Below are 24787 nucleotides of genomic sequence, written 5' to 3'. Positions count from 1 at the left end.
TGATAAGGAGCTGCTGATGGGCCTGGTAGATAAGCGGGATCTGAAGCGTACATGTGACCCGGGGACCGCTGAACAGAAAGGTATAGCCGGCCGTAGATAAAGCCTCTGAGGAAGCTAGGCGAGGAGGATAGGAGATAGTAGATGGACAGGGCTGGAGACAGGTGGTTTTCATTTCGGTCTGGACGTCGAGGTGAAGCGCTGGAGGATCAGCCCCGAGAAAAAGAGGAAGTGACCTCACGCAGGCCGGTCTCTCTGAGGGCGCGCCGTGTGCCCCCTGTTTACCATGCCCTCAAAGGGGGCAGCGCTGGGCCTTTTTGAAGTGCCTGACCGCCCCGCGGGCAGCCTCCAAACCCGCCGCCGCTGAACTTTTATGCCATTGGCTGAAAGTTATTCAATATTTATCCGCGCTATTGATGTGTACTTTTTGAGGGAGAGACTCCACGAAGGATTTGTGCGCCTCACACAGCTCCCCGGGGGGAGAGATCATAAAGAGCCCTTGCTTTTTGTCCACTTCGTTGCCGTGTTTTAATTTGACATTGCAGGCTCGGAAACTCATCGCGGTTTCCGGTTTAAGTTTAAGGACTGCTGACTAATTTAGGAAGATATCTAATATCCATTCTGCACAGTGTCTATTGATGTAAAACAACATGTTATAGCGGGTTGTTTTGTAAATCCTCAGCTCGGTGTGTGTGTTGATAGCATCAACAAAAGGAGTGCAGACTCATGCGGATAATGTCATGACATTATTTATTATATATATATAGATATATAAATATCTATCTATATATATTAAAGTTTGCAGTGATATATGAAAGCATGTTGCCCACCAGAGGTTGTTCTAATTCAATCACATTTCTTAATTTGCTATTCTGGGAATTGGGGTAAAAGCATGCAAAAAAAAAACCTACTTTTTGACATCCATGTGCACACACACACACACACAACCACACACACACACACACACGCTCATACACAGCCTCGGAGTCTAGAGTCTAGCCCTGGCCGAACAATGTCTTCATTGTTTTGTGGGCTTTCACTGGCAGCAGGGGACGGCTGGAGTGTTAACCATTTCCCAACTGCACCTCGCTGTGTGTCATTGTGCCTGTGTGTGCGTGCGTGTGTGTGTGCGCTTGTGTGTGCGTCTGTCAGAGGTAGTGAAGCATGGGCTCGGGGGGGGGGGGACGAAGAGAGGGTGGGCACTTGCGAGTGTATGGTAATTAGCGCGGAGAGGAAGTGATGGAATCTGGCCATTTTTGCGGCGCGCAAAGACCTCCCACCTGAGCCTTTACAGCCACTCCACACGCTCACTCTGTCCCCATTCACTCTCACCTGTTTGTCCCGAAGAATGCGCGCCGGAGGGAGAGGGTGAAAGGAGCTGACGTGTTTTGATATTGTAAAAACAACAACCAAAAAAAAAAAAAAAAAACGGTCTAAGCTTAGCGTTGAGAAAAGACACACCACAATGACTCGGTGGATCCGCACAATGCTCCAAAGGGCTCGGACGGCCGCGCGCGGCCGCTGCTACTGTAGGTCAGTGTTAGAAAGAGGCAGGATCACATTCACCCTCCTTGACCACTTATCTGTCCGTTTGGGAGGAACGGGGATAAAGGGGGCTTCCTGTGGCCTGAATGGGCCCGTGCACCTGGTCCGTCCAGACAATTGTGCGGGACTCTGGGAGGCCTAGCCGTCTCCGCTGTTAATGAGCGACCCCGTGGTCAACGGGCACCACCCACACACTGGCCATACATAGGCTTTACCTAGGAGGCTTTCTCTGCCCTGACTTGTGCCGACCTTAAGCCGCTCTTTCCCTCTGCATTTTTAAGCCTTTTCCCAAATAACCTTTTGTCTCTTTTTTTCTGTGCATGCGCCCCTCCAGCCGTCCTTAACCTTTTGCTGCGAGAGAAAGCTCATATCTCACAAATGCATGGATCGGGGGAAGTCTCTTGGCGCGAAGAAATGGGCAGTTTTACAGTTTGTTAATTGGATTTGCAGAAAACGTACTGATCAGTCTAACACTGACCATCTTGTGACAAGTCAGTGTTCTGCAGGGAAACTTTTAGACCTGGCATTTGCGGCACCCGCCTAAACTAGACCATGCACCTCCACCCTATAGCAACGACACTCCTTGATGGCAAATTCGCTCCAAATTTCACTAGATCTTGAATGTGCAAGCAAGATCTACATGATATTAGGAGGGTGGTCATAATGTTATGCCCGACTGATGGAAATCTCCATTTTCAGTCCACGTCGCCCACTTCTCCTTGGCCCTCGGCCCTCAGAAGGAGGCCGTCGCGCCCGATCTCTCGCCGCCTCTCGCCGCCTTCTCCAGACAAGGCGCCCGTTCAAGGGGCCACGCTTACATCACGGGCTCAAGCCGTCGAGACGTGGCGTCAGGCCCCGGGAGCCGTGACAACCGAAGCGGGAGCACCTCGGTCATTGTATCTGTCCGGCAGCCTGGACGCCGGCCCCGTTCCCTCGACAGACAGTCCGCTCAGTGTTGGCTTAGTCAGCAACAATACCACAACAATGGGAGCCAACGAGAGCCTCCCCGCGCGCGAACACAATACCTAAACATTTTTAAGTACGAGCGCTGGGGGGAAAAAAATGTTGTTTAACCACGTGTGTATATTAGGTTTTACGATTGTTAGTAGGGAACTTGAATAGTGGTATATTTCCCAATGTGTGAACAGCTCCAGGGGCCATTGTTGCTTGCTGTGGTATTTGACTGCTAAATAACCCCGGCGAACTTAAGCTACCCCGGGGAATGTGTGACTCCGCTTTGGACACGCACATTTAAAAGGATGGTGCATATTTGTAAGTGTGTGTGTGTGTTTCGCCAGTGACCGCGGCGTTCGCTGTCTAGCTGTTTTGAAAAGTTATCTTGGCCGCCAACCCCCCAACCCCCCCCAACCCTCGGCTCATGCACAAGTACAAATAGAAGCCGGTGATCTCAGTGCGGAGAAAGCGATCTGCACAGTGGCTTTTTAGGCTCTCGAGTAAACTGAAGGCCCTGTTGCTTTTTCCCTGCATGTTCTGCGACTCCCACTAGCGTGTCCTTTCTTATACAGGAAATCAATACCTCCCTTCTTTTTTTTTTTTTCCTCTCCCTATGTTGTGCTTCTCCTGCGCTTTTGTCGTCCTGTGATGTCTGTTGGAAAGAGTTGAGATCTGATTTCTCGCTTTTAGGTGCAGCAGATAAAACTCGGCCGGGTTAACCTCCGTACGCCGGCTCCTCTGCAGAAACCTGAATCCAAACAGCCGAGCAAAGACGCTTTTTCCTTTATTTATTTATTTATTTTAGGTAAAACGATCAGAACCGACTGCTCTGGGGACTCGCCCTCATTTAAAAAAAAATAGTTTTAACTGTTCCCGCATCGGGGAAAAGCCGACGCCGCCCGCGCGTGCAACGTTCTGAGCGCGTGCCAAATTTTCGGCGGCGGCTGCGGCGGCGACACCGGATACCCAGATCAGCTGACTGCGGCCGAACATCTGTGAAGGTGCGCACGCTGAGCAGATCAAATGCTGCGCCAAAGCGAAACGGTGTTCCGACAAGCAGCCAGCCAGCGCCAACAACCGCGTAACCCGGTGCAGAGCCAGTGTTCTCCTACGCTCCCCGTGTAAAATTAGCAATAATGGGGCCCAACGCGCACCCGGGAGAGAGCTGAGCCAGCAGAGACGAGGTAGTAGTTTAAATAACTGAAAAGCCGAGGAATGCACTAATTCCAGGGAGAACAATGTTGCTTTTTGCATAAAAAACGTGGTCGGCTGGGGTTGTGTGCAGGACTGTGTGTGTGTGTGTGTGTGTGTGTGAGAGTGAGAGTGTGTGTGTGTGAAAGAGAATAAAAGAGAGACGGAGAGCTGATATAATTGTGTGACTTGGGAACGTCCATCTTTGCCTTTCAGGGGCCCTTCTGCTGGGAATTCCCCGGACAGTCAGATCTGAGCCTTCACCAATTTCATTTGGTGAGAGACCTTTGAATTCCAAAAATATATCTTTTGTTGGATTATTATTTTTCTTTTGGTTGATTCCACACACACACGAATTAATTAACAACTGATGATTGATTATTTTGCAAGAAAACAAAGCAAAAAATAAAAAATAAAAAAAATGGTGAATGAAAAATAATTTAATCCTGGTGTTGTTGTTGATGATGATGATGATGATGATGATGATGATGGTGATGATGATGATGATAATCATGCTGTGCTGTTGCTTTGTACTAATCCAGTGCTGCTGCTTGGTTGCTGATGTGCTTTCTAATGTCTTAAAATGCAAGAGATGCGTTAACTCTGGATGTTGAGATGTTGATTGATGATTGTCCAAAGTGTTAAACCGGGCTGAGACCGCCTGGCTCCTCGAGCTCGGTTAAGTCGTCTCCTCGCTCCGCTGCGTTTTGGCTTCTTTATTAAAGATCTCACTTCCTAAGTCACCGCCGCAAGATGCGGCGTTTCGCATTACGGCGTCTTCCTGTTTTGTTTTTTGCGCCGCGCTTCTTTGTGCAGCTGTTTTGAATAGAGCCCTCTTCATTAACGGGATCTGGGTCTAAATGCCGCCGACCTAATGGAAGAGAAGAAGAAGAAAAAAAAAAGAAAAAAGGCCGCATTCCAGTTTCCTTCGTCACTGTCCATTTTGAAAAACTGCTCCCATGAAACGAGCTGTGAATTAGACAAAGTGGAGCTGAAAAGGTGAAGCTGTTTTTACTGCAGGGGCTGACGTAGCGAGGACATTGGTAAGCCTTGTTTTGATTCGCTTCGCTCTGGGACCGGCTGGCTGGCTGGCACGGCGAAGGCCCCAAGGAGAAGGAGCCTTAATCTCCTCCGAGTGGGCCGTGGCTCTCTCCGGATTGCCTGCCCGCTCCGATTGTTTGACTAATCAATTGCTTGTTGATTTTGCACACTCTCCAGGGCCTTTGTTGGGAGTAAATAACAAAAGTCCTGTTCCTATGATGGTTAACATTCCTCTCCCCATGTCAACTTAGTGCCTCCCTCCCCTCCTTCCCTCCCCTCCCTCCCTCCCTCCCTCGTACGAGTGCCTCTGCTGGAACTTGTTTGACGAGGTCTGGCAGGATCACAGCTGGGTGTGCCCGTCTGTCTTTCTGCTTGAGTCTACACCGGCGTAGACGCGGTGTCCTCACGTCCTAGGTGTGACTTGAGTTTTAGATGACAGGTAGCCAGAGCTATGTCAGGTCATGTTATAACTCCTGTGTGTTTTGCATGCGGTAGCGCGACGTCTCTCAGCCCCGAAGCTCTGACTTCCAGGCGTGCGCGGCGCGTTTCGTCACCGGCGCAAACGGGAACACGGTTTTTAAAGTTAGTGGTTCAGGATCAGCCCGAGCGTCCTCGCGGCTTGGCACTAAAAGGGCACTCGCGTTTGCCAAATGTCCCCCAGACGGGACTAGCCCTCCCCATAGGCGGCTCCATACGCTACTGTATAAACGCTGGGGGCCGTTTCACATGGAAACTTGTTTTGACAGAACTCCAGGTGTCTCATTGTTTGGGATGGCATGGTTCAACAGATTTACCAATTAGCACTGGGCCGAGGGTGGGAGAGAAGAGGGGAGGGGAGGAGGGGAGGGGAGGGGGAAGGAGGATTTTTTTACATGGTGAAGGAATGAAGGTGAGGATGGATGGAGGGGTGGGGGCGACCATAGGGAGGCAGGCTGGAGAAAGGTGATCCTTGACCTCGTTTTTTTTTTTTTTTAATTCTCAGCAGCAGTTGTGTGGAAGGGGTTGAGGTTTGAGCTGAACCACAAAGAGGAGGGGAGCTACGTAGGAAGGAGGGGAGGGAGGGGCTACTAAAGAAGGAAAAGGGGAAACACACTTGCACATGGCAGCTCTTCAACGTTTTTTTTTTTCTTTTCTTAATTTATTTATTTTTTTCCAACTTCTGTGAATTTCGGTGGTTTTGTGGCATTTTGTTTTTCTTTGCAGACATTCTCCCCGACTCCTAAATGTGCTGATATCGTCCGTCCGTCTGCGGGAGCTTTCATTTGCTTTTGTCCCGCTTTTTCGTACGAGTCGGAATCGCGTGGGATTAAACGAGATGTTATTACTCTGCACTCTCGCTAACCCTCTTTGTTATTCCTCAGAAATATCTTCTCCTTTTTCCAGGAAGTTTGCAAGTGAACTTTTCAGGAGGGGGTGAAGCGATTTAGCAAATATCCCAAGGGTGGCCTGCAGAATTCAGAGTAGCTTTTGGCTCTTGATTGTTATGACACCGACACGTGCACTTTTTTTTTTTTTTTTTTTTTTTTTTTAAACAGCAGGTCTGTTCCGTGGGTGATCGCGGCGTTTTATTCGGTCGCGTGGAAACGCGCGTACGCCGGGGGAGGGAAGTTTCACTTTTGAGGAGTAGTCATCTTTCAGTCTTTAAGCGTCGGGTGCATCATCGCTGAGTCGCCTTCTATCAGGGGAATGAATCTTAATTTCTATTGTGCAGCAGGGATGACGTATAGTCACAACATTATGACCACTGACAGGAAAAGTGAATAGCAACGAAGCGAATCTTGGCACATTTCAGTGTTCTGCTGGTATTCAGCTGTGTGGATGTTGCTTAGACATGTAGCACCCGCCTAGACCGGACCAGATACCCCCCCCCCCCCACTCCAAAAACACTTCAAGAACAACTCAAAAAGCATGACGCACGAGGTGTTGACTTGGCCTAACCCTGACCTTCACAATATTAGCAAGGTGGTCATAATGTTATGCCTGATCGGTGTGTAAAATAAAGTTTTAAAATTTAAGGTTTTTATTAGCAGTGCTGGTTCTGAGCCTAAACCAAGAGAGACGCCTCAACTGTTACCGGGAGGGGAGAGGGGGGGTCGCACGTACTTCAAAGATTTGAGCAAAGCGATCCGTAATCAGAGACGCGATCAATAATCCCAACTACAAAAGGTGTTTCAAGGACGGCGCTCTTCATCGCAATCGCCGCCGACATCTTCTGGTGTTGTAGCGATTTAGCGCCGGGGCGATCCCACAGTCGCTCCGGCAACCGGTCTGTTCTTTACATACGAACAAGCCTCTTGTGATTGAGAGTGATGGAGACAGCTTCTTGGAAGTGGGGGAGAGGGATACGGCAGGGGGAAAGATGTGTGGGTGTGGGTGTGGGTGTGGTGGTGGTGGTGGTGGTGGGGAGGGATACGAAGCCAAATTCCCCAAAGAACAATTTACAGTTATGGATGGATACACTGTCACAGTCAAATTTCAGCTCGGCCAACGCGCTCGCTTGTGTGTGTGTGTGTGTGTGTGTTTGTGCGTTGAAGACGGTGGAATGCTGAGTGATTCCAGAGAGCACTTAAGCTGCCTCGAATTCAGTTTTTCTGTTTCCCACCCGCGTCCTAACAGGAGAGAGGGGCTTTTCTTTGGAGTTTGCGGGGGGGGGAAAGCGCGGGGCGTCTGCGTTCTGAGTCATTTAGCGTCGTCCTCCGTCACCTTCCTCGCGTATTTTAAACGGCGTCTTCTGGTTTTGTCGGGGCAGCCCGAACGAGACTAACCCCCCAATTTATTTGATTTCGTTCCTCCCGGCAGTTCCAATGAGGACCTATGTGAACTTTTCTCGGATTTGTTTGGCTCCGGTTTTGATGTGTGTGTTGTTATTTTATTTTTTTTTCTTTTCAGCCCCCCCCTCTCCTCTGTCTTCCAAGTCTGTGTAGTCGTCAGTGTCTGAGCGCCTGGCCGCGCTTTTGTCTCGGGGCCTGGGGAAGGAATTTGATGTGATGCTTATTTTCCTACTCGCTCGGTTTCTTTGAGCGGCCTTCGCTGCTCTTGTTTTTTTTCTAATAGCCCTGGAAGTTTGGGACACTCCGTCGAGGCGCAGGTGACGCTGTGATTGCGATGCTCTCGCGTGCCCGTGCAGGTGCGGGTTTTATTTTTCTGTCCTTTTTCAATCTTCTAATTGAGCGGCGTGTCACTTGGAATCAGTTGTTTAACAGCTGGGGGGGGATGTGTGATGGGGTGAAAAGACTCAGACTGAGGAGGATGATCGTCATACTAGAGATTGCTCAACGCTGATGGTGCGTGAGCTATTTTTTTTTTTTTATTATTATTTTTTTTTTTTTTCGTGGGAGAGGAGACTAAGCCAATCTGTCAAAGCGCTTTTTTCTCATCAGCAAGATGTGCACTAGCATTGGCCAGACACAGCCTTTCGGAAAAATGCGGAGCAATGCATGCTGGGAAGAAAATAAACAAGCCTGTCACCAAAGTTGGGAAGAATCCTTAGTGCAGCGCTACTGTCAGAAAGCAGCTTCCATTTCATACATTATTAACATTACCTAAACGCATTATTTGTGTATTTATTCCTTCATTTGTCTTGTTAACATCCTCCTGGAGTGAGATAAACAGCGCGGCCAGACTGACTGCGTGACAGCCGCGTGTCGGGATTTGAATAAAAAGGCCCGTTTGCAGCGTGATTGGAGCGAGACGGAGAGCGCATTTCCGTGGACACCAGGCTTCCTCTCCAGGCTCATTAAGGGACAGCGAGGCGATGATGTCGAATCGGCGCGCACTTTACCGGCCTGCCTTTCCCTTTGAACAGCGTCGCCCTCTCATCTGCGACATGGCTCTGTTCCTCCGTAACAAGACGCTCCCTACTCCCCGGCAGCTCGCACGCGCTCCCGGTCCCGTCTGCCTTTTCTCCCCCCCGCACGCGCGCGCGCGCGTATCCCGCCGCCTTCATGTGCGCCCTTCACACTCATTTAGTTTGTGCAGACAGGGAAGTCTTTAGGCGCGTGTCCACAGAATTTTGGCAGCTTTTGTTGTGTTTTCTCCTACGCCATCGAAAAAAAAAAAAGCCTGGTACTTGTTTTTTATTTATTATTATTATATTTTTTTTTTCTGCGTAGACATCACAAATGGATATTTTAATTGGAACTTTTGGCACTGTCTCCATCTTGCGTCGGAATGGCAGACGAGTGAGCGGCGGCTGGCGAGGCCGGGGCTGGGCTGATTGGTGTGTAGCGAGGCGTGCCTAAATCAACTGGCAGCATGAATAGCTTGCTTGATTCTCGCTGGCATTCACTGGAATCCGTGGCATTTCTTTTTATTGGGGGGGGGAGAAAAAAAGTGGGGAATAACCAACAAGGGGAGAGAGCCGGAGAGAGGGAGAGAGAATACCACCTCCTTCCTTGATGCATGACTTCCCTTTTGTTTTGTCGGTGCAATTTACTTGGCTTTTGTGCCGACTCATTTCTTGGCTCTTTTGTGCCTTTGTCAGAATGAAATGGCTAACCCATGTCGATGCATTCACTGCATGTGAAGCAGTCGAAGCGTTCATTTGCGTGTAATAATAACGGAATACCGTATTTCCTGTAATAGTGGCCGGTGTTCAGTTAATAGAAAGGGGCGTGGTTTACGAGAACAAATGAAGGCTGGTGTTGGCATCGTATCCGGCGCTTCCAGATGACGTCGATTATATGTTCGGCTCCATTTGGCTCGGACTGCGAGGTTGGTTCATGGTTACACAACACAAGTATAATATCTTTGGAAGAGACAGAACGATACACTTGTGTAGCATACGCACAAAGATTGAATAATAAAACAGCTTTATATCAATTTATCCAAAGAATGAAAGGAACAAAACAACAACCGCTAACTGCTAAAACAGCTAACCTCTCTTCCGCTTCTTGTTGTTGTCCAACCTATTGTAAAACCTATTATGTCAACATCCGCTGCATCGTGATGTCATCTTGAAGCGCCGGATACTCGCCCAAGCAGATCTGGTACGGGTGCGCTAGCTAGTCGTTAGCCAATTATAGATGTAGTAGCACACAGGTACCACAGGTGGCAGTAGCTACATTTGAAGAGCCATATGAACCCTTAAATTTAAAACCTTGTAACTTTGCCCCATTAATGGACCCTGTTTATTTTTGACAGTTCAAACTGATCCAGTGGTGTCATTTATTCCTTTGTCCGTTCTTACCGCCAGCGCTTAAGCCTTTATTAATCCTGCCCTGCTGCCGTTGCGTGTGTGGTGTACCTGCCAAAGTGAGGATAAAAGTAAAACCTGTCTTACAAATAGTAAATGGTAGGAAAACTTTGAGCAAATACGGTATGTACCGGTATGAAACAAAGGGAATTAGAAAATAAAGCCCTCCCTCTAATAAACCCTGCTTCCAATAATGGCTGGGTGTTCTGGGCGGCTGAGCAAACAAAGGCCGGGGCCACTATTAGAGGCAATACGGTAAACATGTCACCATAGTGATTTATCGCTTTATTCCTTATACTTTTATCCGACTAACTCAAAGGAAGCCAGTGGGGATTAGCGGAGAAATAACTGATGGAATCAGGTTAGAGATAATTGAGCATTTCTGCTTTTTGAAGTTGCGTTCGGTCTCCAGACTTAGTCATGACTCCGTTACGCGCCGTTGTGCTGCCGCTTCTGGGGTCCCTACGAAGCGGTGATGTCATACTGGGATCTTTGTGCACCTTCGAGCTCAACCGCGAAGGATTAAAGCATTTGAATTACACCGAGCAGATAAGTGTAAATGTGATATGATGCAGAAACTCGAGTAAACTCGAAAGCAGCTTACTCGCAACTCACAATTTCGCTGCCCGAGAGATTAAACGAGCACACGCCGCCGAGAGGCTAGCTTACTCACCGGTTTTGGAATTCGAGGAAACGTCCGCTTCCTGAGCGCTGGGATTCGAACACGAACGGGTCGCCAACCCCGAATGACGCGTTGGGCTCGACTCCCGGCCCCCTCCTCCCCCCCCCCCTCCGGGCGAAAGAGCTCGCCTCTCGGCCCCCGCCGCTGCTGCAGCTAATGCGAACCACATGTCTGAGCTGTGCATCTGCATAAAGTACACACCTGTTTAAACCGTGGACCGGCTTTCACCTCAAACAGTAAATTCAGCCACACTCACGCCAGAGGCAGTGAGTGGCTGCCGAGCCGGGTCAGGTCGGAGTCATTGTAATCCTCCTTGACATAATGTAGTCTTTGTGCTTGGCTGGGACTGCGAGCATGTGTGAGGAGGAGGGAGGAGAAAGATTGTGTGTGTGTGTGTGTGTGTGTGTGTGTGGAAGTGGAGTTGTGTGAGCTTGTTCATGCAAATAAGTGTTTTTGTGCGTGTGTTTGGTAGTAGGCCTTTCTCTCCGGGGCTGGTAGTCGGTGCTGTGTAATTACCTGGCCGCCTGCCACCGAGCCCCACTGGAGCCGGGACAGGAGCGGAGCCGTGTCTTACACAACGCAGCGCAGCGCAGCGGCCCGTCTGAACCGCTGGCCCTCGAGTTTGTTCAGCTGGGGGTCCCGACTGCACCTGGAATCAGTTGGGGGAATTTCTAAAAGACCGTCTTAAATTAAACTCGCTCGGTTATATTATTTTCTGTCTCGAGGGTGTCCTCTTAAAATGTCTGAGAGGATACGGCACAGTCGAATTCGCAAAGATACACTTGTGGGTTTTAGCTTAAAATAAGACAAAAGCAGCATGTTTTCAGTTTTTTTTAATTCTTGACTGATAAATTACCGAGAGTTAATGAGAGATAATGAAAATTCTAAGCCGCTGACAGATTTGCATTAAACGCTAAAGTCAATACAGGCCACGGGCCAAAGAGAAGGTTGTGAAATGCTCCGACTACAGCTAGAGGCTAGAAAGGCTCCGAGCTGACAGACGGAAACGGGGCCGTGCCAATCAGAAGCCGGGAGAGGCCGCGTGACGGATTTACAGCTGAAAAAGGACGTATCCCGACTTGCGCTGCCTACCTGCGAGGGGGCCGGCGTCCCGGGTCCTAGGCGTGCTTCCCCCCGCGCGGGCGTGTGCTCGCCTGCGCGCGGGAGCACGCCGCCGCCGCCGCCGCCGCGCCTGCTCGCCTGCTGTCCCGCCATTTTAATTGTTATATCTCTTCAGCCTTGATGCGAGCAAAAAGGGGAGGCCTCGGCAAAAACCTGGCACATCAAAGGCTTACCTCCCCTAGTCTTACAAGTTGCCTGTCTCTTTGGAGGAGCGCGGGCTTCGGAGAGTCAGTGGAAAAAGGGGAGAGGGGTGGGGGGGGGGGGTGTTGGAGAGACGGTGAGGATTCCCGGCTGGAATGAGTTTGATGGACTAATTGTAGCCCCCAGTGGACACAGGCGCACATCACAGAGGGCTGGCAGAGAGCAAGAAGGGGTTCGCGAGTGGGGGCGAGGGGGGGGGATCCAGGGATGAGGAGCTGCACTGGCTGGAGCTGATTCCTGTTAACTTCCACCTCCATGTCTGGATCTCTGCTTCTTTTGATTGCAGCCTCAAAGTAAACAGATGTCGTGAATATTCCCCAAGTTGCGGCTACGTGTTCCTTCCGCGTAGGGCTGGGCGGTGTTACCGTCTGGATTTTCTGGGGACGGTCCCCGTTTTGGATGACCTGTCCCTCGACTGAAGCTGTCCACGAAAATGTCCCCAGTTGTGGCTTTTTATGAATAAGAAAAAAAATGTATGCGCGCAGACTACAGTTATTACGGTACTCAGTCGTGCTGCTGTTGACATCACAGACATAGCAGTTTAAATATGTTTAAACATGAATACATATGTCAAAATAAATGAAACCGTAATTGTCCCCGTTTCTTCAATTAAATTATCAATATCAGTTAAAAATAATATATATATCCGAGCTCTAAATGTCCAGGGATTTACTACTAGTGTGGGATTATTCTACCATATTTACTCACCATCACAATAAAAAAGTCCATCCTCAGTCAATCTACTGCATTAATTTCTCTCTCAATCAGTAGAAATGTTGTGAACATGTGATTATGCATGAAAGAAAAAAAAATACCGTAATATACCGTGGTACCGTCAGAATGTGTGTAAAGTACCGTGATGTACATTTTTGGTCATAGCCCTAAGTTCCACCTCTCAAATCTCGGTTGTGTTTTGCTTGTCTCTGTAAACCTGGCAACCGGTCGTGCTGCGTAGTCCGGCCCCATCTCTGTGCTTCTTCACAAAGTTGCATTGTTTTGTTTTTTTGTGTGTGTGTGTGTGTGTGTGTGTGTGTGTGTGTGTTTTTCTGCTGCAGGCCTAATCTGTTCACTTTGGAATTAACGCTCTCTCCTGGCAACCATTAGCGAATGATTTTACTGGATCGGACCGTAACAAAGCAACGTAAACGTTGCCTTGCTACCGACAGCTGACTCCAGCGTGGTGGTGATCAAATAGGCTTCTCTCCGCAGCTTTGAGCAGTTCTTCTTTTTCTTTTCTTTTTTTTTTCCTCTATCTGCATCAAAAAGAAAATCAATAGCCAAAACTTTGGAGCGTATGTATCAGTTTTTCCCTCCTCCCTTCCTCCACCACCACCACCACCACCACCACCACCTCCTCCTCCCCGCTACCAGTTTGGCAGTTGCGCGTTATGCCACAAGAGTAAAACGCAGTTGAAAGGAGAGAGGCACAAGGAGATGACACCAGCGAGGAAGCAGCTCGTGTTGGGTAGGGCCTCGGCTGGGAGAAAATCAATGGGAGGGGAACACTTCCATGCACGGAAACGGCACAATGGGAGGGAGAGGAGGGAGTAAAGATATATTTATTATTTTATTTTTATTTATTTTTTTACGGAAAAATGATGCATTTGTTTTACCCAGGGAGAGAAAAGGCGAGAAGAGAGAGGAAAAAAAAAACAGTCTTCTGAACATCTTTTGAAAAAAAAAAGCGAGAGAGAGAGAGAGAGAGAGAGAGAGAAGCCGGTTCTTTGGTGAGGTTGAGTTGTGTGGTTAAGGTTTGTTTTATCCAACTGTGCGGAAGCGTGTGTAGCTGTCTTTCAGGTCTCTTTTTAGTCGAGGCGTAGAAAGACTACTCATGGCATGTTCAAGGGCACTCGGTGGACACGGATGCCCTGCAGGAGGCGGAATTATGAATACAACATGAGTAAACAGACACCTACATATACTATTAAAATAGTAAGGCTAGCACTTGGCAAGAGAGCATCTTAAGTAGTAATTTGAGCCGGTCCGCAGCAGTTCAACCTTCCTCTTCTGGGGGTCATTGATAAAGACTTGCGAAAAATCAGCTCTAATTTGCTTGCTGGCGGAATGATTTGCACATTGGCAGTAATGTATTCCTGTGTGCATTCCTCCAGTACAACCGTTTTAGTATTCAGTTTAGTGATAAAGGATTTTTTTTTTTTTTTTTTTTTTACACACAGCAGCTGTGAACAAAGAATACAATAGCGCGCAAACTCGAAACACAATTCCGAGCCGGAGCCTTGAATGGCATTCAGACTTCAGTGTGACTGAGCGAGCCCATTCAGTGGGAGTGCGCGGCGGTTGAGGAGATGGTATCGAGTTGCCTGCAGATGGAGGTCAGTGTGACTGGCACAGTTGGCACCTTGGCACGGCAGCAGCCGCGCCGCGGCTCTCAGCGCCGCAAAGGATGCGTCGGCTGACGGGGGCGGAGGGGGGGGTGGAGAAGAAGAAGAAGAAGAAGAAGGGGGCTGGGGGGGAGCGGAGCCTTCTTCTCACTTCTCCTTTTTTTTTTTTTTTTTTTATTGTCTGCGCTTCCTGTTTTGAAAGCCATTAAGGAGCAAATTTCCTCACAGCGAGAGGGGAGATGAAAAGGCCCGGCCTTTTGAAACATGTCCAAGCGCAAATGTGAAAAAGAGGGGGAATGATAGCTATCTGTAAACATCTCTGTCAAGGGGTCGACGGAAAAGGAATTGTGAGGGGCGGTGGGGGGATGATACATTCATTTGCGTTTTTTTTTTTTTTTTTTGATTTGCTGATGAAAGAGACGCTGCGTTTTTTGTTCCCAGCCAGCTGTATTGCTCTTTTCACCACCACGCTAATGTGTCGGGGCAGAATCGCATAACTACACAGCCGCCGCCCCCCTAGCCCCCTTCCGAAAATGCTTTGTGACATCTGCATCCACACATGTCTCCATTCACTGCAGCCAGTGAGTATTTATAGATGAGTTGCTTTTGTCGTCCATTGATCCCCCCGAAGCTCCTCTGATCACAAAACTGCAATTTTTAGCAGCTTTTATGTGCCATCATAAAGGTAATCTGCGCGCATTTGAGCAGAGAGCGCCGGGAGGTCACCTGCTTAACCTGAGCAGGGGTGAAGACCTGATTTTAAAAGTCTGAAGACGCAGCTGCCATTCCTTGACTAGTTGGCGTAAAGTGTATTTACAGCAGCTCCCTCTCAGTGATGCTTCTGGCTTCTCAAGAGCAGCGCTAGATCAGCGCCGCACTTTCTCCTCCTCCTCCTCCTCCTCCTCCTTCTCCTCCTTCTCCTCCCGCCTCTACCCCTCACTGCCCCCGAGCCTGGCCAGTCTGTGCCTCTTAATAAAACCGACAGGCTCTAATTGGGCTTAATTGCACCCTTCGGGCGTCGTCAAAAGGAGTGTTGCTAAACAAACTGCAGGGTCTGCGAGCAGGCCAGCCAGCGTGGAAAAAGGCCCGCCCGAGCCCGTCCCGCGTGCGGGGTCGCCCCCCGGGAGAGCCGGCGCGCTGACTGCGCCGCGACATATGCGAGTTTATAAATGGCACATTAGGAATGTGCATGAGTAAGCAATCGGGGTTTTAATTTTTTTTTTGCGTGGGCGCCGCGCGAGCACGCGCCGGGTTTTCGAGAAACGCTGCTCATTCCTCTCGCCCGTGCCAGCCGAACAAGAGCTCACAAGTCTGAGGATCTTTTGCATTCAGGCAGGCAGGCGGGCGGGCGGGCGGGCGGCGTTACCTGACGGTGAACCTCTCTCCTCCGCGCTCTCCGCCGCTAAATCGACACCGACAGTAAAACAGAGCGCGTCTGTGTCTTTGAGGGAGCGTCTACAACTCCAGGTGTCAGAAAAGCCTTTTAAATCCCCACTATTATGAAAAACCCCTACCAAACAAATCCCAGTCTGGCTTTCAACAATATAAGCAAAAAAAAAAAAAAAAAAAAAAAAATGGAAGAAGCATCAGCAGCGCTCCACATCCCAGTAGCACCACCTCCTGGCTAACGGACGGGGGCGACCACGGCTTCCTCCGGTCTCATTCGGGGAGGTGGAGCGGACGCTGACCTCGCAGGCCTTTGCCGGGTCGCTGACCACGATCGATGGAGAGCTCCAGATGTGATTGAGTCATTGAAATGGCAAAGCCCTAACCTGTGTTTGTGTGTGTGTGTGTGAGTGTGTGTGACCTAAAAAGCTGCGACCCACAAGGAAAAAGGCAGAGATAATCACCGCTCGGCTCGGAATCCTTCTGGGCATTTGTTCCCCTTTCCACCCTTTTGAGCTATTTACTCATTAAGGCCTTTTTCGCGAGCCCGTTAGCCCCGGCCGGAGAAGTTCTGCCGTTTGTTTTTCGAAAGCGGCCCGTTCCCATTGTGCGCCGGGAAAGACACACGGGGGAAGGAGGCGTCCGCTGTGTTTTTGTCCCGAGCTTAAAAGTGGCGTAATGATGCGGCGGCTGAGCCGGAGGCCCCATAAAGACTGGAAGGGCCTCATTTCGGTGGCCTGCTGCTGCTGCTGCTGCTGCTGCTGCTGCTGCTGCTCCGGTGCCTGACTCGCAGACTCCGTCACCCCTTGTTTTAGAAAAAACACAAAACACACACACAAAAAAAAAAAAAAAAAAAAAAAGGCAGAGCACATAATTAAGATATACAGCCGAGGGTGGACTGAATATATAGACTGAAAATATAGAGGAGCAGGCCAGTCTGCCTCAATCACAGCCTGTGGTTTAGTGTTTGGCTGCAGACGGTGCCCAGACCTGTGCGAGTGTGTGTGTGTGTGTGTGTGTGTGTGTGTGTGTGTGTGTCGGCAGTGTGAGCAGCATGCTATAAAAGGCTGGTGAGCTGAGCCATAGCCTCTCTGTGTGTCGGGGCCAAACTGTTTGTGTGTGCATGCGAACACGTACACATTCCCACACACCCTACGTGGGTATTCTGTGTGTTTATTTGTGTGTGTGTTTGTGTGTGTGTGTGTGTGTGCGTGCCGGATGCTCCCTGACCCTAAGTGCTGCCCCCCTCTCCTCCCCCTCCCCCTCCATCCCGTGTCTCCGTGTTCGTTCCGGTTGCAATATACGAGGACGCATCCTCCTGCACGCACACACACACACACACACACTTGCCGCTCGCGCCTCAGTCGTTTCAGTGCTTTGTCGCTCTCTAATGATAACTATCCATCAGTGGCCGGGGCGTTGCTCTTGGAAATGAAGATGGATTGAATTAGCGTGGAGTGTGCCGGCCGCTGCGTTGTGGCGGCAACCCGTAATTACACTGTCAGGACCATTGAACCCCCCACCCCACACGACACACACACACACACACCGAACGAGACACCGAACTTAACACATTTACACCAGTGTTGATTACAAGGGCCTTTAGTCTGGGCAGATTCACGTCATGTAGTCCCTAATAGCAAGTGAAAGGCCCAGTCATTTGTGGAAGATTAGTGTGGGAGCGCGGCGCGCGAGGCGGCAGCGAAGTGATCAGCGGATCAGCGAACCTTTATTGTGAAGGGAACGACAACAGAGGCAGCGAGAGCTTCGTGCAAAAGCTCATTTTCCAATTATGTACGTCGGGAGCGGCTGTTTTTAGAGCTGGCGCGCGTAAGGAAAAAGAAGCTGCACTTATAGGACACATTTCTAGGAAAGCGCGTGTTCTAGATGCGCAACAAGGAGCTCAAGGGACTTTTTTTTTTTTTTTTTTTAACTTATGTGCTGGCTACAGCTAATTTGCGGAGAACATCAATTTTTTTCACTCGTGGAAGACACGTAGCAGCCACTCAGGATGATTGCGCTCCCCACAGCAGTGTCTTGTTCTCTCCCAAGTTCGAAGCGTTTACGTTTGCCTAGAGATGTTTTACAGAGAAGGCTTCGTCCTTCGTTGTTTACGTGCGGCAATTTTTTTTTTTTATTCTCTGAGTGAATGAGAGTTGTGCCTTTTGAGGACGCAGCGCAAACAAAGTTTCCAAACGGGTTCAAGAAAACAAAATGAAAACCAGCAACACTGACTGAACTGAAAACAGATAAAAATGTGACGTGTATCATACAACAAATACAGCTTCCGGCTTTGTAGGATTTAAAGAAAATATATATATTTTTATTTGTTTTTAAATACGTATTCTAGCTGCAGCTAATTTCCAGAGAACGTCGATTTTTTTCCGCTCATGGAAGATGTGGAGCAGCCACTCAGACTGATTGACATTAGTGTCTTAAGGTTGCGCGGAGATGTTTCACAGTTGCACTCCTCAGATACTGCGACGAGAAAGGCCTCGTCCTTCGTGGTCTAGGGGCGCACAGATTCCGATTTATGTTGTGTAAAATAAGAGCGGTGCCTTTTTAGAACGCGGTGCGATCGAGTTTCAAAACACCGGCTGAACTGAAAACAGGCAAAAACAAGTGTCTTATATGACATGGAACCACATCAACTTACACAGACGCAGCTTCCGGCTTTATAGGATTAAAGAAGAAAAAAACGCAGCACACGTTTTTTGATGAAACATGACCGCATATGTAGGGTTTACACTATAGGGAAGTGCATAAAAGCATCACATGCAAAAGCAACCACGCTCTCCCCCCTCCATCATGCAAACCCCCCCCCTTCCCCTCCTCCTCTGTTGGAAATTGGGCTGAAGTGTTTGTTATTAAATGCATCCAGGGAAACTCCGAGAAACGGCCTTAATTTCATATAGAGGCGCATGACTCGGAGGATTTTAGTTGAACCAATTAACCTCACCTCAGCTCATTAAAAACTCCCCTTTCATGGCCAGAAGCAGCAACTCATCCGCTAACACGGGACATGAAAGCGCAAATTTGTCCATCGGAAACTCTTAAAAGTAATTGGAAAGGTAGATACGAAGGGGGTCCAGTAATCTGGTGACACAGCCTAACTTGAGTGAAGTAGAAAATAAGGAAAGGAGGAGGGAAAGAGGGGAGGGGGTTACGATCAGGAGAAACATCGCGAATCCGAACGCGTTACCGGCCCCGGACGTGTGTGTGTGTCGCGGATTTTAAAGCGACTCCTCGGGGTTAAGACGGTTTCACTGAAGGTCGCCGGTCGTCGAGGGACGGGAGACACAAAGGAGATCAGCTCGCATTGTCCCCCGGTTAATTCCAGCAGAGCTGTTCTGCAAATTTGCAAATTTAACACACGTGACATCACTGCTGATTTACCAAGATTTGGGCTTTTGCCGTGATTTAATCGAAGCAGTTTCTCAGCTCGAACAGAGATTTGGAAATAATCGCTCGGGAAGAGATCGCATTTTTTTTTTTTTTTACCCGTGTCGTCAAACTACTGCACGTAAGATGTGTGCAGAGGTGGTTTCCTGCAGCGTTTGCATCTGTAATCTTTGCTCAACACATTCCATCCTTGCCCCGGGGGTTTTCACTTTCACTCTCATTGAAAGTCCATTTGCGTCGCCCCCGACAAGAACATTAATATTACTCAAAAAAAAAGAAAAAAAAAATTTAAGGATTATGTGCGGTAATTGCAACATGCACGTAAAAAAAAACAAAAAAACATTATTTCCAGGCCTTTGTTGAAACCATCTAATGGGTTAATGGCGCTGAGAGCACCCATTCAGCTCTCTGCGCGGCCGCGTTCGCGCGCCTTCGACTCACACTGTGCGCACTCATCTAGCCGCATGCAAACAACCAATCTCTGTCATCTGCATCAAAATAATTACAGGGAGATAAACACACCATTTGACCATTTTCACAGTGATCTAATCTGGAGCCGGGCTGTGAAGGCGCACGGGGGAGATGATCAAATCCCCGCTTAATGGAACTGATCACCACTGTGTGTTCGGCGTTCAGCCGACAGCCGCGTGACACATGCCTCGCCTTTTGTCCGCGTTCGCCGCGCCCTCGGTTTGGAGGAGAAGTCAGGCTTAAAAATGATGGTTTTAATTTGGATTTTCACCCGTTTTGTGGACGTGAAATCGGGCCCTTTTTTTGTGTCGAGGTCAGGACGGCGGTGAACTATAAGTGTATTGGTTACAGCCCTGCTCGCCCCGCGCGTTTCCATCTCCTTTTTAGCCAGGAGGCGAACGGCATCCGAAATCTGATTAGCCTCCATTATAAAGAGTGATATTTTCATCCCGCCGATTCTCGGCACTGCGTCAGAGGCATTCGGTCGCTTTAATGCCGGGAAGAGCCTGCTCCTTTGACAGATAGTAGATACTCCCGACATCACTTGTTTGGACGTTTCTGTCTTTTGTGACATGGAAGAAAAGACGGGCAAGAAAATAAAAAGCAACTAAATAACGTCAAAAGATCAGAAATCAATGGGCCGGAGGAACGTGATCCGCGCGGCTCCGTATGAGCCCCGGCCGGGCCCGGGCAGCCCGCCGCCCCCGCCCCACTCTCTCTCTCTCTCCTAAAACCCTCCCCATCCCCGCGCCCGTCGCATTACGAGTGTCTTTCCGCAGCCACTAAAGTTGCTTTCGTTCGCCCCCTCGGAGACGTAACTCAAGCACGAGGAAGCCGCCCGACAATGTTTGGATATTGGCAAAAAATAGCCTTTTACTTAAAGGTTACCGGCCCGAGGTTTATTGAGTTACACGTTCGTCAGTGACGGGGGGGGGGGGGGGGGGGGGGGGCAGAAGAGTTGAGCCATGAGAGAGCTTCATTAATGTCTAGGTTTGTGTTTCACGTTTTGACGCAGACGTGATGTGGAGGAGCAGGAAATGATCAATGAGGCTGTGGATGAAATGAGTTTTTTCTCTTTTTTTTTTTAAATAAAAAAAAAAAATCTAATACAACGACATCTTATCTTATCTGTATCTGTCTGTGCAGGTACATATTTTAAAATATATATATATCAATATATATACATATATATCAGAGGATTATTGGGTCACACAAATTTAACCTGAGAATGCAATTTATTGTTAATAATAAACGAAAGATGTAGGAAAAAAGTGTTTAAATTGTGTCTTTAAAATATTTAAATGCCCCGATTATATGATTATTTACTTCATAATAATGCGAAACATACGTGCAAAATGTATAAATTTTAAAAGGTGCCGTGCCTTTTTTAAATTAAATGCGAACACTGATTTTAAATATCGACAAATTCAAAGGAAACGCCACACAGCTTTTTTTTTTTTTTCTCCTTTTAAAGCATTTTTTTTATTTCTTTAATCTGATAATAGCTCCGCTTGTTGGGCAAAAATAGACACTGCGTTTATCTAGAATGTCTGAAACCGTGGGTCACGGCCGGGCTACTTTATCATCTCCTTTTCTCCCTTAAGAAAATGTTGGGACTCCTTTTAAAATCATTTTTTACGGGTTACGCTAGAGGTTGCGGCGAAGGGTTTCAACTTCTGTGGGAGTTGTGATCTGTTCTAATGAGAAAAAAAAGGAAAAAATGCAGCACCACAATGCTTTGTGTCACCCGCTGAGGCTGAGAGATAGACGCAGGATTAAAAAAAAAAAAAAGAAAAAGAAAGGAAGAGGGGGGAAAAAAACAATTTCTGGACATTTCTAGGAGATAAATTTAATTTCTTTGCTATTTGGAGGTCTTCTTTGAAAACGCAATTGTAATGAACACATTCAAAACTGGAGAATAGATTTACCCTCGGCTTCAAATAAGTCGGCGTTATCGGACTCTGTCATTCGCTCCTTCCCATTTTCGAGCTGCTAATTGATGTTTTTGATGTCGGCGAGAAAATTGAAGAAAATGTCATGTGTGAACCGGCGCGGAAGTTAATAAGATTGACTTCGTTGACTGAATTCACAATGAGCGGCGGAGAGAGGCGTGTAATGGGGGACTGCTGCGAACTCGCCCGTCCATCTGCCGAGGGATGAAATCGACACCGAGCGCGAGCGGGCCCCGTAGAGGTCGATGTGGAGGGATGGAGCTTTTGGGATCGCCCATTCACCTTTAAAAAAAAAAAAAAAAAAACGTAGATTTTTTTTTTCTTTCCGTCTTAGCGCTCGGGTTTTGTTTTCCCGCTGATTGGAGTGCATAAGCAGCTGTTTTTCCAGAGGGCTACGTCCCCGGCCCCGGGTCCGGCTTTTCTCCCAGGGCCGCCCGCCCGCCCGCCTCTTTTTTCCTCGCTCCGAACAATGCTCGTTTTTAATGCTGTTTTGAGTCTGAAAAGCCGCACAGCTTTATAAAGGTTAAGATTAAGATGTGGCTAAAAAGATGCACCAATATCAGTTAGGGTCATTGCATATGCTTGGCCGATGTGTAGCAGAGCCTGAACTTAAATCCCCTCAAATAAAAGGATAGAAGCACCACCGGGGTCGCGCCATCTTGAGCCATTTATCGAGCGCTGGCGGAGAGCCGAGCGCGCCAGCTTCATTTCCCGCGATCTCAAATTTACCTTCCCCTAATAACCCAAGTATTAGCGCTCTCTCACATTTAATCAACGCCGTTGTTCGCTTAAAAATATTTGTTCGGCGATTCAAAACGACGGCTTCGTCGTTTTTTTTAATTGTAGCGGATTAGCTGAGTTTGGTTCAGCGCTTCTGATTATTTTTTTTCCCAGCCTGAAGGGGACCGAGCTAAAGCCCTAATACGGCCAGTACCCCTAAGCGCTCTTCTTTTTGAAGACGCCAAACAAAACAAAACAAAAAAAAAAAAAAAAAAGTGGCCTCTGCTAGCGTTCGGCCCTCCGAGGATCGCGGTTAAGGGACATTATTCTCGGAATAGGCAATTAATTCCGCTGGCAACGATCGGCTCGAGCTTCTTCCCCCACCGCCCCTCCAAACGCCCTCCTCTCCGCCCTCCACTCGCCATTTGAAATGCTAACACAATGAAATATTTTTCTATTGGTCCGTGTCCCTCGGCTAAGCCACCGCCGCGGGCGAAGAATTTCATCGACTGATGAGACCACAGGCATGCCCGATAAAAAGGTTAACTGTACGTGACACGCACTCCAAGCAGCCCGCCGCTACCTTGAACTCTCAAGTTCTGTAACTTTTATTTGACTTTTCATTGTTAGCCAGTTCGGGCCCGTTTTTTTGGCCGCAGACGACGGCGGCGTTTCTTTCTTTCTTTCTTTTTTTCTTTTTTTTTTTTGTTGTCGTCGTTGCTGAAACGAGGTTTTTAAAATCATTTTTGGGATTTTGTGAATTTTCCGCCGTCGCTTTTTTTTTGCCGACGTCATTTGATTATTTGATGATTTGCTTTTTTTTATTTAAAGGAAACGGACGTTCATGAAAAACAGTGGCTTTCGGGGTAGATTTCAGTGTGCTTTTATTCGAGAAGGTTGAGAATTTGTAAAATGTTCCCGGTCGCGTGCTTGCCGCTGAATTTCCTCCGCCGCCCTCTGGTCGTCGGCGCGCTCCACCTGTCTGGAACACAACCCGTCTTTTAAAACCTTTTATTCCCTCTGCTATTTATCTCTTAAATTCCATATAATCTTTTATCTGGGCGCTTTTTTAGTTTGTTTAGTTTTATCTATTTATTCAATTTATGGACCACCGATTCCACCGTGTTCACTTAATCCATTCTGCCTTTTTTCTTTTTTTTTTTTATTGTACCTTTATCTGCTCCTATTGTGTGTGTGTGTATTGTGTAGTAGCTGTTTAAACCATTTGCCCCTGGTGGGTTTAATAAAGTTGCCTGAATTTGAATCCATGAAGAAAAATAAAAGAAACCAGGATTTGCATTCATACATTATTATTATTATTATTATTATTATGAAACTGCTGAAGCCGTCGTTAGCTTCCTGTACGTCCTGCAGCCACCGTTTTATTCCAGCACGGCTCGGCTTCGCTTGCGCGAGAATAAAGAACAATCCAAGATGGCACATCTCTTCCACCTTCCGGGGTAGGCAAGGTAGCCTGCCAGAGAGTGGGAGGAGAATCGCAGGCTGTTTTCAAATTGTTAGTAAAAGATATATGGGCACAGAATAGGTATAGCTGCTGCAATACCGCCTTACACCCCCCTCCACACCCTCCACCCCAAACCCCTCGCCTCCGTGCACGTGAACACACACGTACGCACACACGTGCGCGTGCGCCCCGCGAGTGCTGTGTGAGGACTGAGGCAGGTGGCTCCCCATGGCTGCAGCTTCATGACAACATGCCATTAGAAATAGCAGGCCTGTTGATCAATCCTGCCGACATGACAGCTTCGCCGCGAGGCCTGGCTCTTTGAGTGCCGACGCCGCGGCAGCTCCCTCTCCCGTTTCTCCCCACTAATTGGTGAAGGTTTCTCTTATATATGCTCGTGGCACAGGGCTTTTTTTTTCTCTCTCTCTCTCTCTCTCCTCTCTCTTCTCCACCTCCTCCTCCTCCTCCTTTTCTTCTTTTTCTCCCTCTCTCTATCCATCTTTTTGCTTTTTTAGCTTTCCCCCCTCCATCCAGCCCCCCCTCACCCACCCCTGCCACCCGTCTTTATCTCTCTTTCTCCCTCCCTCTACAGTCATATATATATATATATATATATATCTGATATAAATAAAGGCATAGATGGAGGTATAGATATATATATATTTTTTTTTGTTTTTCATTTTAACGTTGTCACACAGGAAGCGATAACTTTGTGGTGAGATATTGCAGTGAAAGGCCGCGGGCTGTGTTCGTTCTGTATTTTTTCGCGGGACTTTTGGAGCTGGGATTTGACATTGACTCTAGGCGATGCGCATCAGCGCGAGGTGCACAATGGGGATCATCCAGAAAAAAAAGAAAAAAAAGGAGGAAAAAAAAAACAAAACAGAAGAAAAAAAAATTAAATCTTTGTCAGGTGAAATGAAGGAGGACGCCTTTGATGCGGTCGCATTTTTTAATTGCGCGGTTTTGTTTTGACAACGCCGCTAAAAATACGATATCCAATAATTAAGTGACACCGTGTCATTTACACTGAACCCCTCTATCTTTATTTATTATTACATATTATTTTTTTTGCTTTTCAGAAACAGCTGCGCGGCAGAATCCGTATTTGTATTTATTTGA

At 48.1% G+C, this 24787-nt stretch overlaps 1 protein-coding gene across 32 annotated transcripts in view; it reads left to right on the top strand.

The window, feature by feature from the left end:
- Nucleotides 1-24787, top strand: part of tcf7l2 (transcription factor 7 like 2) — a 96255-nt gene that overhangs the window by 36076 nt on the left and 35392 nt on the right. For 21 of the 32 annotated variants that reach the window (XM_047609334.1, XM_047609337.1, XM_047609340.1 and 18 more), the window contains exon 5: nt 3904-3963. The exons of the other annotated variants lie outside the window; for them this stretch is intronic. In XM_047609334.1, coding sequence (XP_047465290.1) covers nt 3904-3963 — 60 coding nt within the window. The remainder of the gene's footprint in view (nt 1-3903; nt 3964-24787) is intronic. 32 annotated transcript variants of the gene reach the window in all.

This window comes from Mugil cephalus, chromosome 16, assembly GCF_022458985.1.
Source record: "Mugil cephalus isolate CIBA_MC_2020 chromosome 16, CIBA_Mcephalus_1.1, whole genome shotgun sequence".
Lineage (NCBI taxonomy): Eukaryota > Metazoa > Chordata > Actinopteri > Mugiliformes > Mugilidae > Mugil > Mugil cephalus.
This window is presented reverse-complemented; position numbering and strand designations above follow the sequence as displayed.